This window comes from Oncorhynchus gorbuscha, linkage group LG16 (assembly GCF_021184085.1).
Source record: "Oncorhynchus gorbuscha isolate QuinsamMale2020 ecotype Even-year linkage group LG16, OgorEven_v1.0, whole genome shotgun sequence".
NCBI lineage: Eukaryota > Metazoa > Chordata > Actinopteri > Salmoniformes > Salmonidae > Oncorhynchus > Oncorhynchus gorbuscha.
Window position 1 is genome coordinate 75336403 of NC_060188.1, and position 18761 is coordinate 75355163.

The 18761-nt window shown below is 44.2% G+C and overlaps 1 protein-coding gene across 1 annotated transcript in view; it reads left to right on the forward strand.

Moving 5' to 3' along the window:
• Window positions 1-812: 812 nt before the first annotated feature.
• The window catches only part of LOC124000409 (leucine-rich repeat-containing protein 75B-like), a 41276-nt gene continuing 23327 nt past the window's right edge, over window positions 813-18761 (forward strand). Inside the window, exons 1-3 of the mRNA XM_046306751.1 lie at window positions 813-1415; window positions 8049-8177; window positions 12390-12502. Coding sequence (XP_046162707.1) covers window positions 1071-1415; window positions 8049-8177; window positions 12390-12502 — 587 coding nt within the window. The 5' untranslated portion in view covers window positions 813-1070. The remainder of the gene's footprint in view (window positions 1416-8048; window positions 8178-12389; window positions 12503-18761) is intronic.

Consider the following 18761-nt stretch of genomic DNA (forward strand, 5'->3'; position numbering starts at 1 on the left):
TTGTAAGCATCTCTGTGTGTGGAGTAAAGGTGGTTGCACATTTAACAGAGGCCGCTGTTCTATCCTGCCAAAAAAGCGTAAAACCCGCCAGCTGTATGTTATTCATGTCATCGTTCAGCCAGGACTTGGTGAAACATAAGATATTCCAGTTTTTAAATGTCCCGTTGGTAGGATATACGTGATCATAGTTGGTCTATTTTATTATCCATTGATTGTACGTTGGCTAATAGGACCGATGGTAAAGGGAGATTACCCACTCGTCATCAGATTCTTACAAGGCACCCAGACCTTTGTCTGATATCTCTGTCTCTTTCTCCTGCAAATGACAGGGGTGATGGTCTTGTCGGGCATCTGAAGTAACTCCTTCCCTTCCGACTTGTTAAAGAAAAAGTATTCATCCAGTATGGGGTGAGTAATCGCTGTCCTGATATCTAGAAGCTCTTTTTGGTCATAAGACATGGTGGCAGAAACATTATGTACAAAATAAGTTACAAATAACGAGAAAAAACACACAACATCACAATTAGTTAAGGGATCGTAAAACGGCAGCCATCTCTTCCTGCGTCATTATACAGACTGATAGTATGTGATATGATAATTACTATGATAATTGACAAACTGTGTACAAAATGTAGTAGCATTAAACCATCCCTCTCAAATAGAAAGCTAAACCATCATGAGCTGCTAAACAACATAACTGGTCTTGGACAGTCGAGGATACTGAGAGAGTAATCCCATGATTGATCGAGGCAGCGCGGATTCTTATTGGAAGCAAAGACCACGATCTCCACGTGATGTTGTAGTAGGCTACACTGACTGCTCGAGCTCTGTTGTGGCAGTGCATGGTTATAACGGCAAGACGGTGGAAATGATTTGAAAATGAATAGAGAGCTATGCAATACTGCTGGTGTAATGCTCTAAATGTAATCTAATAGAGAATATAGTAATTTATCAACCTATATTTTCTCCCTTTGTTTTCATACTGTTCAGATAAAAAAAACGTGTGTTCGTTACTCAATATCCAAGTTTAGGCTACTGTGTAACTGTTATGGCTAGATTCTGTCAGGTACATGTGTATAGCGTCTAGGAACCGTTGTTCAACTGAAACATTCTGTGAAGTAATGGGTTCCAAATTGACCAGGCAAAGAAGTCTGGACCAAATAGAAACCACATTTTCCAACAGGAGACGCCAGCAGCATGACAGCTCCGGAGAAAGTGAGCGGAGTAGTGGCAGGGGAGACGGGGAATTCTTGTTTACATCCCTGATGCTGAAGTCAGATAAGCTCCCAGGGATGCTGCGGAAAACCAAGCACAGCCCCTATGTGAGACGGGTGGCATGGATCCGGGAAATACAGAAGCTTCTTCGAGAACAAAAACAAGAACATGCAGTCGAGGTGCTCAAATTGCTAAGAAAGGTAAGAGAGAATGTTTAACATTGAATAATAGTTTACTTCTCCTAAACTTCATAAGATGTGTCCGTCCGTAAATTATTTGGTGCACCTGCAGAATTTGATGCTGTTAGATCAGCAGTATCCACAAGTTGTCACTCAAGTCAGCCTGATCAAAAATATGAAATGTACTGGTAAAATGCTGCATTTATTATTTGTGTTAGATTATTATGCCTGTGTAAGTGACTGTAGGTTTGTTTGTAAATTAGGCGTGTTACTTCATATTTTGGGGTTTCCCCTTTATTTTGGGGTTTCCCCATTCAGCCACAAGAGCATTAGTGAGGTTGGGCACTGATGTTGGGTGATTAGGCTTTTTTTTTTGTTGCTTGCAGTGAGTGTTCCAATTCATGCCAAAAGGTGTTTGATGGGGTTGAGGTCAGGGCTATGTGCAGGCCAGTCAAGTTCTTCCACACCATTCTCGACAAACCATTTCTGTATGGACCTTGCTTTGTGCAAGGGGACATTCTAGATGATTCTGTGTTTCCAACTTTGTGGCAACAGTTTGGGGAAGGCCCTTTCCTGTTTCAGCATGACAATGCCCCCTTGCACAAAGAAAGGTATGCTGTAGCATTACGATTTCCCTTCACTGCATCTAAGGGGCCTAGTCCGAACCATGAAAAACAGCCCCAGACCATTTTTAATCCACCAAACGTTACAGTAGGCACTATGCATTGGGGGCAGGTAGCGTTCTCCTGGCATTCCCCAGATCCAGATTTGTCCGTCGGACTGCCAGATGGTGAAGCGTAATTCATCCCTGCAGAGAACGCGTTTCCACTGCTCCAGAATCCAATGGCAGCGAGGTTTACACAACTCCAGCAGACACTTGGCATTGCTTCCAAAGGCAGTTTGGAACTCACTGGTGAGTGTTGCAACCGAGGACAGACAATTTTATCACACTACGCTCTTCAGCACTCGGTTGTTCTGCTCTGTTCGCCTTGTGTGACCGACCACTTCACGGCTGACCCGTTGTTGCTCCTAGACGTTTCCACTTCACAATAACAGCACTTACAGTTGACCGGGCAGCTCTTGCAGGGCAGAAATGTGATGAACTGACTAGTTTGAAAGGTGGCATCCTATGACGTGACACATTGAATGTCACTGAGCTCTTCATTAAGGCCATTCTACTGCCAATGTTTGTCTATGGAGATTGCATGGCTGTGGGCTCGATGTTATACACCTTTAAGCAACAGGTGTAGTTGAAATAGCAGAATCCACTCATTTGAAGGGGTGTCCGCATACTTTTGTATATATAGTGTAATTTAGTTTAGGCTACAAATATTAAGTGGCTTGCCCCCTTACAATTTATTTTGATCTGTGATTATGTAACTGCTGTGTCAGATTGTCTGCCTTGTCTGGCTCAGGTATGTATGGTAACACCTTCACTGCTGTTGAGGTGTAGGTCTTCAGGCTCTTCGTGGAATATCACATTTCAGACAGATGAAAAACGGAGACTGAAATAGTGTCACATGAATAACACCAACAAACAAAAAAACAGCCATACGAGCATTGATCCAAGACAAAAACCGGCAAAAAACAAAAACAAAACAACAACTTTACAACTCAAATCAAAATCAGTTAGAGCCAGTTACAGTACGTGTTAGTTATCTTTATTTTATTTATTATTTTGGTTAGGTCAGGGTGTGACAAGGGGTGGTTTGTTGTGTTTTTGTCCTGTCTAGGGTTTTGGTATGTTTATGGGGTTGTTTACTAGTCTAGGTGTTTTGTATGTCTATGGTTGCCTAGATTGGTTCTCAATTAGAGGCAGCTGTTTATCGTTGTCTCTGATTGGGGACCATATTTAGGAAGCCATATGCCTTGGCTAATTCGTGGGTGATTGTCTATGTGATGTTGCGTGTTTGCACTCAGTGTTGATAGCGGTCACGTTTGATTGTTTAGTGTACTTCGTGTTCATTCGTCTTACATTAAAAGTATGTATTCACACCAACCTGCACTTTGGTCTCCTTCCTACGACGATCGTGACAAATAGAGTATATAGAGGGCAACCACTGAATATATTAAACGAAAGGCCAATTTTCTATTCCTTAGATATTAGTCTCGGGGACACAGAAATGCAATGTTTTCCTACATTACACAGTTCTACATAGTGTACATTAAATGTGTCCACATATTTATCCTGCCATGCTGGGTGGTGCTTGTGAATTGCACACAAATTAGTGAATTATCTGAGCCACGTGCCAATCATCAAATTGAAACAGCAGCAAAAGGCGTAACCTTGCGCTGCTCTGCTTCCCTGTAGCCCTGAAGTTACATTAATGAAAACTTGCTCAGCTCCACCTTCTCTTGTCCATGGCTGGATTACCGACTGGGTACGCAGGGCACTGACCTCCAGGGGGCCCCCAACCCCTCAAAAACTACAAATAGCATATAAACATGTCGGTTGTGGGCCCCCTGGAGGTCGGGGCCCCCCAGATAGCATATGAACAAGTTTTGTTGTGTCACAGCCTTATTCTAAAACTGATTTGATCGTTTTTTTGCATCAATTTACACACAATACCCCATAATGACAAATAGAAAACAGGTTTATAGAAATGTTTGCAAATCTATAAAAAATTTAAAATGGAAAAAACGTATTTACGTATGTATTCAGACCCTTTGCTATGAGACTCGATATTGACCACAGGTGAATCTTGTTTCTACAACTTGATTGGAGTTCACCTGTGGGCTATATAAGGTCCCACAGTTGATAGTGCATGTCAGAGCAAAAACCAAACCAAGAGGTCGAAGGAATTGACCGTAGGACTCAAAGACAGGATTGTGTCAAGGCACAGATCTGGGGAAGGGTTCCCAAAAAATGTCTGCAGCATTGAATGTCCCCAAGAACACAGTGGCCTCCATAATTCTTAAATGGAAGAAGTTTGGAACCACCAAGATTCCTGGACAAACTGAGGAATCGGGGGAGAAGGGCCTCACTCTGACAGAACTCTAGAGTTCAGGCTTTTATGGTAGAGTGGCCAGACGGAAGAGAATCCTCAGTGAAAGGCACATGAAAGCCAGCTTAGAGTTTGCCAAAAGGCACCTAAAGACTTTCAGACCATGAGGAACAAGATTATCTGGTCTGATGAAACCAAGATTAAACTATTTTGCCTGAATGCCAAGCGTCACGTCTGGAGGAAACCTGGCACCATCCCTACAGTGAACCATGGGGATGGCAGCATCATGCTGTGGGGATTTATTTCTGCGGCAGGGACTGGGAGACTAGTCAAGATCGAGAGAAAGATGAATGGAGCAAAGTACAAAGAGATCCTAAATGAAATCCTGCTCCAAAGTGCTAAGGACCTCAGACTGGGGCAAAGGTTCACCTTCTAACAGGACAACGACCCTAAGCACAGAGCCAAGACAACGCAGTAGTGGCTTCGGGACAAGTCTCTGAATGTCCTTGAGTGACACAGCCAGAGCCCGGACTTGAACACAATTAAACATCTCTGGAGAGACCTGAAAATAGCTGTGCAGCAAGGTTCTCCATCCAACCTGACAGAGCCTGAGAGGACCTGCAGAGAAGAATGGGAGAAACTCCCCAAATACAGGTTTGCCAAGTTTGTAGCATCATACCAAAGAAGACTCAAAGCTGAAATTGCTGCCAAAGGTGCTTAAACAAAGTACTGAGTAAAGGGTCTGAATACTAATGTGAATGTGATATGTTTTTCATAATAATAATAGTTTAGCAAAAGTATCTAAAAAACAGTTTTTGCTTTGTCATAATGGAGTATTGTGTGTAGACTGATGAGGGGAAAAACAATTTAATACATTTTTGAATAAGGCTGTAACCTAACAAAATTTGGAAAAAGTAAAGTGGTCTGAATACTTTCCAAAGGCACTGTACATGTATAGCCCTATGCCCTCGTCTGCTACTTGTAATGTCTGCTTCCAACTCACACCCTCAAACACGTACATCCCCTGAACACAGCTCACCTAGATCCCCTGAACGCAGGTTCTCCAAGCTGTGCCGACTCATCCCCCTTCCGCATCGACCTAATGCCATGGAAATGGCTGAGTTGCATGTTCCAGCAGGTGTTTCGTCTGTATGGGATCCCGGAAGACATCGTTTCGGGGACCCCAGTTCATCTCCAGGGTGTGGCGAGCCTTCTGCGACTGACTGGGGGTCTCCATCAGCCTATCCTCCGGATACCATCCCCAAACCAACATGCAGACGGAACACCTGAATCAGGAAATAGGGAAATACCTTCGCCAACACTGCACCCACCAACCACACAAGAGTCGCTATCTAGCCTGGGCCGAATACGCACAGAACTCCCTGGTGCATTCCTCACTCCATCTCACTCCTTTTCAGTGTGTCCTCGGATACCAACCCCCCGTGTTCCCATGGGAGACAGAACCCGGGAACTGTGCCTGCCGTTGATGAGTGGTTTTGACAGAGTGAGCCAGTTTGGGCAACGTGTGTGGCTCTCTACACTGGACATCCGGCTTCGTGACCCATGCAAAAAGTTCAGCCCACAGTTCATTGGTCCCTTCTCAAGCCTGTGAGGTACAGCCCTCTCCATCCTCCTGTGGCGCACCTCGACGCACCCCCTCTATTTGACGTCGGCGGTGCACCGGCTTATTCCTTTCAAGCCCTCCTTGATTCCAAGCGCCTGGGTGGTCGCATCCACTACCTGATGGATTGGGAGAGGTACGAACCAGAAGAATGGTCCTGGGTCCCCGTCCAGGACATCCTCGACCCAGCCGCTTTCCACTGTAACCGTCCTGACCGCCCAGCTCCACGTCCCTGGGGGAGGCCCCCTGCTCAGCTTCCGAGGCCGTCAAGAGCCTGTAACATCTGCTTCCAACTCACACCCTCAAACACGTAGATCCCTTGAATGCAGCTCACACACTCAAACACCTAGATCCCCTGAACGCAGCTCACTCTCCAGATCCCAATCACCTGAATTCTAATCACCTGTTCCCACACCTGTATGTCATTATCACACACTATTTAGTTCAGTTCTGCACCCCATCACTGTGAGGTGTTGTTTGTTTTATGACATATGGCTTACGGAGCGCTGTGTTTCCCTCGATTTCCTCCTCCCGTGTATGATAGTTTTGCCTGCCTCACTAACAACGCCTTTTGCCTATTCCCTGCCTGTACTTTAGCCTAGCGGATTTCCTGTTATCTACCTATTGCCTGATCTCCCAGACTACATTACTAGCCTTTTCCCTGCCTGTACTGTTGCCCTTTTTGACCCCATTTATGACCTGCTGCCTGCTCCTGGACCCAGCTAACTGCCTCTTGAGGTGGTCCTTTGCAATAAACACCCTGTGATTTGAAACCAACTCTCTGTAATAAACACCCTGTGCTTGAAACCAACTCTCTCTCTCCCCTTGTGTTCATTACACTACCATCTTCACATTGCATGGAGTCCAGCAAGTAAACAGACTAACAGCAGGTTTGCTCGTACTGTAGAACAGAAATGGAGAAAATCATATTTTGTATGATTTACCTTGATATCATATAGCCCCCATTTGACTTAGAACTCGTTAGTAAACCAAGTCCTGAAACAAATGAATTATAACAGGGGATAAATGTTTTCCTGAATTTAGTTTTGTCCTCCTCTGCTCTACTCCGCCTTAACCTTTCATTGTGGTGGATGTTTTGTTTTCGAGGCTTTCTGTCACGGCTTGCCTGCGGTTTCAGCTCATTTGTTTCAGGGAGGTGTGTGGTTGATCTCATCGTCCTCGATATGGGAGGTTGGTGAGGGCTGCATCGAAGGCCTTTTGATGTGTGTCAAAGCGTTACGTCTCAAACCCGGGCTCACGATGACATCAATCCCCCTCACCAGCAGCACCCTCAGAGCAGCCCTCAGAGCATTACCTGACGTTGCAGCTTCCTTTGCCTCACTCTATTTACACTGTCACTGCAAATAGCAGCAGCCCTGCAGATGATACTAGTAAGAACAACCTCTGGGGAGGTTCTCATTCATCGTTTTTATTAAACCCTTCTGCACATCACACAACGCATGCCATTTGAATTCAATAGAAGATGGTGGGGAGCGGGAGTGCTGTAGACTTGAACCATTTCTCTAAGTGCCTGCGTGGTGTTTTTAGAGGTCTTTTTTGGATAGCTCTGGAGTATGTTCAGTGTGGTGTGTGTAAAAACCCAAGGCTTTTAGGGATGGAAGTGTCCTAAGGCACACTGCAGACCCCATACAGATCACAGCAGTAAAGTCACTGTCCCTAGAGTGCATGTTATGCAATAGAACATCATTTTACTGTTAGGGGTGACTGAGGGCACAGCACCTCACTTTAGTTGTTGTGTGTTTGAAATGTCATTTTGAGATAAATTGTCCCGCTTTAAACCCCCATCCCACACCCTGCCTATCCTGTGCCTTGTCCCATTTGGCACTCTTAGTGTAAAATCCTCTCAGCTTGATAAATGAACATAACAATGAAAGTGGCTGAGGAAAGGATTATGTAAATACATTGATAATCTGTTACCATTAAGCAGTCCACATCATGTCACTTGAATACTTAATGATGCATGACTTGCACTTAAAAATATTGTAATTACCCCCCTTGTTGGATCTTGGAATGATTGAAAAGAAACACAAATGGTAGATTATTCTCTCTTGCTCTGTGTTCCCACAGGACTTGGGACTCCAGGGAACATCCCTCAATGATATCCTCTATAAGAACTCAGCCTTTCTCAACCTGGTGGATCCAATCTCCCATGAGCTCTTGCTCAGCCTGGCCAAAGACATGCAGTGTCCAAAGAGGGTAAGCCCATTGTAATGTCTGACTGTTGGGCTGTCTGTTTGTCTGTCTGTCTCAACACCTCAGCCGTGCTGTTGTCAGAGAACATCAAATGAGATCAGGCACAGAAAATTGAACGTTTAGGAATCCACGGCTGCAAGGGTCAATTCAAGAGCAAATAGATGATGGTCTTAGAAATATGACTGCTAGGCCATTTGGTTTGGTTCCAGCCTTCCAACTGCTGCCATAAATCATACAGTTATGATTAGGCTCTGAATGACGCATTTGTGTGTGTGTGCAGGTATTCACTCTTGAGGTGCTGGAGACATGGGGCGCCTATTTATAACTAATGACAAGAAGTAGGTCAGTCACAGTGTGGTGTCATTTCTACAACTGTCAAAAGTACAATCCAATGTCAACAACAACTCATCAAAATGCGAAGAACCAGTTTCACTGCTTCAAAACATTAATTTTATTGTGCATTCAACCATAGTACTGTGTATCTATATTTCAAGAGCCATGTGATGGCTACTGCCTGTGCATATTCTGAATACATTTTGAATTTGATTCCATGTTGACAATGCCCCAATTCACATCAAAAAGAAAAACATGTTATTATGAGGGAGAAAGAGCAATGGAATAAGAGCAAGACCAAGGGGAGAGGGACTGACAGAGATGCTAAAGTATATTTTGATGTATAACAATGTTGGATGGACAAGGGAGAAGGGCCTTGAGATAATGTGGTGATAGGAGCCAAATGGTTGGATTGTTTGTCAAATCAAATCAAATTTTATTTGTCACATACACATGGTTAGCAGATGTTAGTGCGAGGGTAGCGAAATGCTTGTGCTTCTAGTTCCGACAATGCAGTAATAACCAACAAGTAATCTAGCTAACAATTCCAAAACTATTGTGCATCTGTAGAAGTTTGTGAGTGCTTTTGGTGACAAGCCGAATTTCTTCAGCCTCCTGAGGTTGAAGAGGCGCTGCTGCGCCTTCTTCACGATGCTGTCTGTGTGGGTGGACCAATTCAATTTGTCTGTGATGTGTACGCCGAGGAACTTAAAACTTACTACCCTCTCCACTACTGTTCCATCGATGTGGATAGGGGGGTGTTCCCTCTGCTGTTTCCTGAAGTCCACAATCATCTCCTTAGTTTTGTTGACGTTGAGTGTGAGGTTATTTTCCTGACACCACACTCCGAGGGCCCTCACCTCCTCCCTGTAGGCCGTCTCGTCGTTGTTGGTAATCAAGACTACCACTGTTGTGTCGTCCGCAAACTTGATGATTGAGTTGGAGGCGTGCGTGGCCACGCAGTCGTGGGTGAACAGGGAGTACAGGAGAGGGCTCAGAACGCACCCTTGTGGGGCCCCAGTGTTGAGGATCAGCGGGGTGGAGATGTTGTTGCCTACCCTCACCACCTGGGGGCGGCCCGTCAGGAAGTCCAGTACCCAGTTGCACAGGGCGGGGTCGAGACCCAGGGTCTCGAGCTTGATGACGAGCTTGGAGGGCACTATGGTGTTAAATGCTGAGCTGTAGTCGATGAACAGCATTCTCACATAGGTATTCCTCTTGTCCAGATGGGTTAGGGCAGTGTGCAGTGTGGTTGAGATTGCATCGTCTGTGGACCTATTTGGGCGGTAAGCAAATTGGAGTGGGTCTAGGGTGTCAGGTAGGGTGGAGGTGATATGGTCCTTGACTAGTCTCTCAAAGCACTTCATGATGATGGAAGTGAGTGCTACGGGGCGGTAGTCGTTTAGCTCAGCTACCTTAGCTTTCTTGGGAACAGGAACAATGGTGGCCCTCTTGAAGCATGTGGGAACAACAGACTGGGATAGGGATTGATTGAATATGTCTGTAAACACACCAGCCAGCTGGTCTGCGCATGCTCTGAGGGCGCGGCTGGGGATGCCGTCTGGGCCTGCAGCCTTGCGAGGGTTGACACGTTTAAATGTTTTCCTCGCGTCGGCTGCAGTGAAGGAGAGTCCGCATGTTTTAGTTGCGGGCAGTGTCAGTGGGACTGTATTGTCCTCAAAGCGGGCAAAAAAGTTATTTAGTCTGCCTGGGAGCAAGACATCCTGGTCCGTGACGGTGCTGGTTTACTTTTTGTAATCCGTGATTGACTGTAGACCCTGCCACATACCTCTTGCGTCTGAGCCGTTGAATTGAGATTCTACTTTGTCTCTATACTGACGCTTAGCTTGTTTGATTGCCTTGCGGAGGGAATAGTTACACTGTTTGTATTCGGTCATGTTTCCAGTCACCTTGCCCTGATTAAAAGCAGTGGTTCACGCTTTCAGTTTCACGCAAATGCTGCCATCAATCCACGGTTTCTGATTTGGGAATGTTTTCATCGTTGCTATGGGAACGACATCTTCAACGCACATTCTAATGAACTCGCACACCGAATCAGCGTATTCGTCAATGTTGTCGTCTGACGCAATACGGAACATATCCCAATCCACGTGATGGAAGCAGTCTTGGAGTGTGAATTCAGATTGGTCGGACCAGCATTGAACAGACCTCAGCGCGGGAGCTTCTTGTTTTAGTTTCTGTCTGTAGGCAGGGATCAGCAAAATGGAGTCGTGGTCAGCTTTTCCGAAAGGAGGGCGGGGCAGGGCCTTATATGCGTCGCGGAAGTTGGAATAGCAATGATCCAAGGTTTTTCCAGCCCTGGTTGCGCAATCGATATGCTGATCAAATTTAGGGAGTCTTGTTTTCAGATAAGCCTTGTTAAAATCCCCAGCTACAATGAATGCAGCCTCCGGATATATGGATTCCAGTTTGCAAAGAGTCAAATAAAGTTCGTTCAGAGCCATCGATGTGTCTGCTTGGGGGGGAATATATATGGCTGTGATTATAATCAAAGAGAATTCCCTTGGTAGATAATGCGGTCTACATTTGATTGTGAGGAATTCTAAATCAGGTGAACAGAAGGACTTGAGTTCCTGTATGTTGTTATGATCACACCACGTCCCGTTAACCATAAAGCCCCCGCCCCTCTTCTTACCAGAAAGATGTTTGTTTCTGTCGGCGCGATGCGTGGAGAAACCAGCTGGCTGCACCGTCTCTGATAGCGTTTCTCCAGTGAGCCATGTTTCCGTGAAGCAAAGAACGTTACAGTCTCTTTTGTCCCTCTGGAATGCTACCCTTGCTCGGCTTTCATCAACCTTGTTGTCAAGAGACTGGACATTGGCAGGGAAATGCTAGGGAGTGGTGCACGATGTGCCCGTCTCTGGAGTCTGACCAGAAGACCGCTTCGTTTTCCCCTTTTTCGAAGTCGTTTTTTGGGGTCGCCGGCTGGGATCCATTCCGTTGTCCTGGGTGAAAGGCAGAACGCAGGATCCGCTTCGCGAAAGTCATATTCTTGGTCGTACTGATGGTGAGTTGACGCTGCTCTTATGTTCAGTAGTTCTTCTCGACTGTATGTAATGAAACCTAAGATGACCTGGGGTACCAATGTAAGAAATAACACGTAAAAAAAACTAAAAACTGCGTAGTTTCCTAGGAACGCGAAGCGAGGCGGCCATCTCTGTCGGCGCCGGGAGCAGTGGGATAAGTGAAGGGGATCAGACAATATAAATAACCTTCACATTTTAAACCAATATTCTAAGAACAAAGGAAACAGCCCCATCACTACACAATGTGGCATAATAGGGGTTGCAAGGACATAAGTGAAACAGTGGTCCATTGAAATATGTGTATCCAAGATGTTCTGCCTTGGGCTTCTAAAATGTATCAATTCATTCTTAGGCGTCACAATGTTACCTGTTGTCCTAAATGTGGTTTAAAGGAAAATTCCACCCAAAAACAATATTTTGGTATTTGTTTCATTAGTGCATTGTTGACATGGTTGCAAAATGTTTTTTTTGAGATATGTAACTTTCAAAATACAGAAATCATCCCCGTATGATGCATTTTACATCATATGAAGGAAAATGCAGGGGTCTAATTCCATTGTTCATGATGTCGGAAAGGAAAATAGGCGTATTTTCATTAAATGTATTCAGTTCAGAGAGTCAACAAGAGCAGTCACTTTGATTGTTCCTCTATTTGAAAGACAGACACTTTCACTGTATGTATGTATGTGTGTGTGTGTGTGTGTGTGTGTGTGTGTGTGTGTGTGTGTGTGTGTGTGTGTGTGTGTGTGTGTGTGTGTGTGTGTGTGTGTGTGTGTGTGTGTGTGTGTGTGTGTGTGTGTGTGTGTGTGTGTGTGTGTGTGTGTGTGTATTACAGGAAACAGATACACTGAAGACATCCAACAAGATCTGCAGACAGCTGATATTCCACCTGACCCCTCACTCCAAGTGGATGAGACAAAGCCTTCCCAGGAGGAAGTCGCAGGCCTGGTGAGTCTGTCCGTCTGCCGATCTGTCCATCTATCACTGGCACATCCACTAACTGGGACAGCTACTGCCATAACTCCACTGCAAACAAATGAACAGCGAACAGCAAACAGACATCAGAGGAATTAGACAGTACGCACGGCCCCAAAAACCTACTTATGCCCACTAACATCTCTGAAACAGAACAGTCTCGTGTTCAGTGAGTGTTTGTTAGAGATTAGTCACTCCTGATATTGAGTGCTTTACTGTACAATAACAGCAAGGATTTCATGTGTTAGATAATTACACAGCAGCACCAGTTTCCACCAAGTCTATTTTGTTAGTGTCTTGGATAGGGTTGCAAAGCTACCGGTAATTTACCGAAGTTACTGCAATCTTCAGTAATTAACATAAAATCTATGGCAATGTATCATCATTCTGGTAATTTATTCTTGAATAACTTTAAAAAAATATATATTTTATATAGTATTCATTTATTATATCTGTGTCCATATTGTCCATGAGTTTCTAGTAGATAGACCACATTGTTAAGAGAAAGTCTAATTAATGAAAAAAGCATCTAATCAACAATGGCATTATTTTCAATTAACTGCAACTATTGAATTTGTTCACAACTGCCACTAGTTTGGCACCAAAACTTTTACAACAAATATTTAGTGGCCTGCGAAAGTATTCACCCCCCTTGGCATTTTTCCTTTTTTGGTGCCAGGAATTAAAAATCGATTTTTGGGAGGAGGTTGTATCATTTGATTTACACAGCATGCCTACCACTTTGAAGATGCTAATTATTTTTCTTGTGAATCAAACAAATAAGACTAAAAACAGAACTTGAGCGTGCATAACTATTCACCCCCCCCAAAGTCAATACTTTGTAGAGCAACTTTTTTCAGCAATTTACAGCTGCAAGTCTCTTGGGGTATGTCTCTATAAGCTTGGCACATCTAGCCACTGGGATTTTTGCCCATTCAAGGCAAAACTGCTCCAGCTTCATCAAGTTGGATGGGTTCCGCTGGTGTACAGCAATCTTTAAGTCATACCACAGATTCTCAATTGGATTGAGGTCTGGGCTTGGACTTGGCCATTCCAAGACATGTAACTGTTGACCCTTAAACCACTCAAGTGTTGCTTTAGCAGTATGCTTAGGGAAATTGTCCTGCTGGAAGGTGAACCTCCATCCCATCATTCCTTCATCATTCCTTCAATTCTGACAAATTTCCCAAGCCCTGCCAATGAAAAACATCCCCACAGCATGATGCTGCCACCACCATGCTTCACTGTCGGGATGGTGTTCTCGGGGTGATGCGAGGTGTTGGGTTTGCGCCAGACATAGAATTTTCCTTAATGGTCAAAAAGCTACATTTTAGTCTCATCTGACCAAAGTACCTTCTTCCATATGTGTTGGTAGTTTCCCACATGCCTTTTGCCGAACACCAAACGTGTTTGCTTATTTTTTTCTTTCAGCAATGGCTTTTCTGGGTGAGCTAATAGTAGAGTGATTTATTTCAGCTTTTATTTCTTTCATCACATTTCCAGTGGGTCAGAAGTTTACAAACACTCAATTACTATTTGGTAGCATTGCCTTTAAATTGTTTAACTTGGGTCAAACGTTTTGGGTAGCCTTCCACAAGCTTCCCACAATAAGTTAGTTGAATTTTGTCCCATTCCTCCTGACAGAGCTGGTGTAACTGAGTCAGGTTTGGTTTGCTCGCACACGCTTTTTCAGTTCTGCCCACAAATTTTCTATAGGATTGAGGTCAGAGCTTTGTGATGGCCTCTCCAATACCTTGACTTTGTTGTCCTTAAGCCATTTTGCCACAACTTTGGAAGTATGCTTTGTGTCATTGTCCATTTGTCCACTTACCACGCTGCACCTTGGTCCTCACCTTCTTCCACCAACGGCCGTTACAGTGTTCTTCGGCTTGCAAGCCTCCCCTTTTTTCCTCCAAACACAACGATGGTCATTATGGCCAAACAATTCTATTTGTTTCATCAGACAAGAGGACATTTCTCCAAAAAGTACAATCTTTGTCCCCGTGTCCAGTTGAAAACTGTAGTCTGGCTTTTTTATGGAGGTTTTGGAGCTCTGGCTTCTTCCTTGCTGACTTACGTTTCAGGTTATGTCAATATAGGACTCGATTTACTGTGGATATATTTACTTTTGTACCTGTTTCCTCCAGCATCTTCACAAGGGCCTTTGCTGTTGTTCTGGAATGATTTGCACTTTTCGCACCAAAGTACGTTCATCTCTAGGAGACAGAACGTGTCTCCTTTCTGAGCGGTATGACTGTTGTGTGGTCCCATAGTGTTTATACTTGCGTACTATTGTTTGTACAGATGAAGGTGGTACCTTCAGGCGTTTGGAAAATGCTCCCAAGGATGAACCAGTCTACAAAGTCTACCATTTTTTTCCTGAGGTCTTGGCTGATTTCTTTTGATTTTCCCATGATATCAAGCAAAGAGGCACTGAATTTGAAGGTAGGCCTTGAAATACATCCACAGGTACACTTCCAATTGACTCGAATGATGTCAATGAGCCTATCAGAAGCTTCTAAAGCATGACATCATTTTCTAGAATTTTCCAAGCTGTTTAAAAGCACAGTCAACTTAGTGTGTACACTTCTGACCCGCTGGAATTGTGATACAGTGAAATATAAGTGAAATAATCTGTGAATAATTGTAGGAAAAATTACTTGTGTCATGCACAAAGTAGATGTCCTAACCGACCAGATGTCCGCTATCATCCCTGTGCCCAAAACGAAAGTAACTGAATGACTACCGACCAGATGCACTCAAGTACGTCATCATAAAGTGCTTCAAAGACCATATCACCTCCTACCTCCCCGATACACTAGACCCTCTCCAATTCACCTACAGCCCTGATAGATCCAATGACGACACAATTGCCATTGCGCTGCACATTGCCATTACCCACCTGGACAAAAGGAATGCATATGCAAGGATGCTGTTCATCCACTCCAGCTCTGTCAGCAATACCATAGTGCCCTATAAGCTCATTTCAGAACTCAAGGCCCTGGGTCTCCTCCCTATGCAACTGGTGATGGTAGGCAACATTACCTCCTCAACACGGAGGCCCAGAGGGGTGCGTCATCTGTCCCCTCCTCTATTCCCTGTGTGGGTATAACCACGACACAGTTCCAACTTCATCATCAAGTTCGCTGACGACAGTCAAATTTGATCAGTCACATACACATATTTTTCAGATGTTATTGCAAGTGTAGCAAAATGCTTGTTCCTAGTTCCAACAGTGCAGTAGTATCTAACAATTCACAGCAATACACACACATCTAAAAGTTAAATAATGGAATTAAGAAATATATAAATATTATATTGCTCAATGGTGGAGTGGTATTGACTAAAAGAACAGTAGAATAGAATACAATATATACATATGAGATGAGTAAAGCAGTATGTAAACATTACTAGTTACTAGTGCTCCATTATTAAGGTGGCCAGTGAGTCCACGTCTATATATATATAATATATAAGGCAGCAGCCTCTTAAGGTGCAGGGTTGTGTAACCGGGTGGAAACCGGCTAGTTAACAGTCTGATGGCCTTGAGATAGGAGAGAGAAACGGCTTCTGTCGTCATCGTCATTCACCCGCTACTCCCCATATGGATACCCCCCCCCAACTGATTTTTACTCTGCCCCCACCCCAACGACAGGCATCACTGTTGTTGTTGTTGTTAATATATATACAGTGGGGCAAAAAGTATTTAGTCAGCCACCAATTGTGCAAGTTCTCCCACTTAAAAAGATGAGAGAGGCCTGTAATTTCCATCATAGGTACACTTCAACTATGACAGGCAAAATTAGAAAAAAATCCAGAAAATCACATCGTAGGATTTTTTAATGAATTTATTTGCAAATTATGGTGGAAAATAAGTAAAATAATCAATGGTCATGCTGCTCCCCCAATAGTCATTCCCCCCACCCTCTCAACAGTTTACTCTGCATCCACCCCAATGGAAATGTATTTAGTCAACACTGCTACATGATGGACAGTACCAGTTTCCGACCATGAAGGCCTGATTCACGCAGGCTTCTCTGAACAGTGGAGGTTGAGATGTGTCTGTTACTAGAACTCTGTGAAGCATTTATTTGGCTGCAATTTCTGAGGCTGGTAACTCTAATGAACTTGTCCTCTGCAGCAGAGCTAACTCTGGGTCTTCCTTTCCTGTGGCGGTCCTCATGAGAGCCAGTTTCATCATAGCGCTTGGTTTTTGCGACTGCATTTGAAAAAACTTTCAAAGTACACATTGACTGACCTCTATGTCTTAAAGTAATGATGGACTGTCGTTTCTCTTTGCTTATTTGACCTCTTTTGCAATAATATGGACTTGGTCCTTTACCAAATAGGACTATCTTCTGTATACCACCCCAACGTTTTTTCACCTTTATTTAACCAGGAAGGCTAGTTGAGAACAAGTTCTCATTTACAACTGTGACCGTGCCAAGATAAAGCAACGCAGTTCAACACATACAACAACACAGAGTTTCACATTGAATAAAGAAACAGTCAATAATACAGTAGAAAAAGTATATGTACAGTGTGTGCATATGAGGTAAGATAAGGGAGGTAAGGCAATAAATAGGCCATGGTGGCGAAGTAATTACAATATACCAATTAAACACTGGGGTGATAGATATGCAGAAGATGAATGTGCAAGTAGAGATACTGGGGTGCAAAGGAGCTAAATAAATAAATAACAGTATGGGGATGAGGTAGTTGGATGGGCTATGTACAGGTGCAGTGATCTGTGAGCTGCTCTGACAGCTGGTGCTTAAAGCTAGTGAGGGAGATACGAGTCTCCAGCTTCAGTGATTTTTGCAGTTCGTTCCAGTCATTGGCAGCAGAGAACTGGAAGGAAAGGCGGCCAAAAGAGGAATTGGCTTTGGGGGTGACCAGATAAATATACCTACTGGAGAGCGTGCTGAGTGGGTGCTGCTATGGTGACAAGTGAGCTGAGATAAGCCTGGGCTTTACCTAGCAAAGACTAATAGATGACCTAGAGCCAGTGGGTTTGGCGACGAGTATGAAGCGAGGGCCAGCCAACGAGAGCATACAGGTCACAGTGGTGGGTAGTATATGGGGCTTTGATAGACTGCATCCAATTTGTTGAGTAGAATGTTGGAGGCTATTTTGTAAATGACATCGCCGAAGTCGAGAATCGGCAGGATGGTCAGTTTTACGAGGGTATGTTTGGCAGCATGAATGAAGGATGCTTTGTTGTGAAATAGGAAGCTGGTTCTAGATTTAATTCTGGATTGGAGATGCTTAATGTGAGTTTTGGAAGGAGAGTTTACAGTCTAGCCAGACACCTAGGTATATGTAGTTGTCCACATATTCTAAGTCAGAACCGTCCAGAGTAGTGATGCTGGGCGGGGGGGGGGCAGGTGTGGGCAGCGATCGGTTGAAGAGCATGCATTTAGTTTTACTTGCATTTAAGAGCAGTTGGAGGCCACTGAAGGAGAGTTGTATGGCATTGAAGCTCATCTGGAGGTTAGTTAACACAGTGTCCAAAGAAGGACCAGAAGTATACAGAATGGTGTCATCTGCGTAGATGTGGATCAGAGAGTCACCAGCAGCAAGGACATCATTGATGTATACAGAGTAGAGAGTTGGCCAGAGAATTGAACCCTGTGGTACCCCCATAGAGACTGCCAGAGGTCCGGACAACAGTCCCTGCGATTTGACATACTGAACTCTATCAGAGAAGTAGTGTCACGATCACTGTCTTCAAACTCCCTGTCATAAATGAGCCAAGGCGCAGCTTGCATGTAATTCCACATCTTTAATTGAAGTGAAACCTTCACAAAAAACAGGTAAACAGAAACCAAACGTGACGCAACCGTGGCGCACACAAACACTCACAGAAAATAAATAATTACCCACAAAACAGGTGTGAAAAAGGCTAGATAGACATCTGCCTCTGATTGGGAACCATACCCTGCCAACAAAGAAACAGACAAACTAGAATGCCCACCCAAATCACACCCTGACCTAACCAAATAGGGAAATAAAAAGGCTCTCTAAGGTCAGGGCGTGACAAGTAGTTGGTGAACCAGGTGAGGCAGTCATTTGAGAAGCCAAGGCTATTGAGTCTGCCGATAAGAATGCAGTGATTGACAGAGTCGAAAGCATTGGCCAGGTTGATGAATATGGCTGCACAGTAATGTTATGATATCGTTTAGGACCTAGAGCATGGCTGAGGTGCACCCATGACCAGCTCTGAAACCAG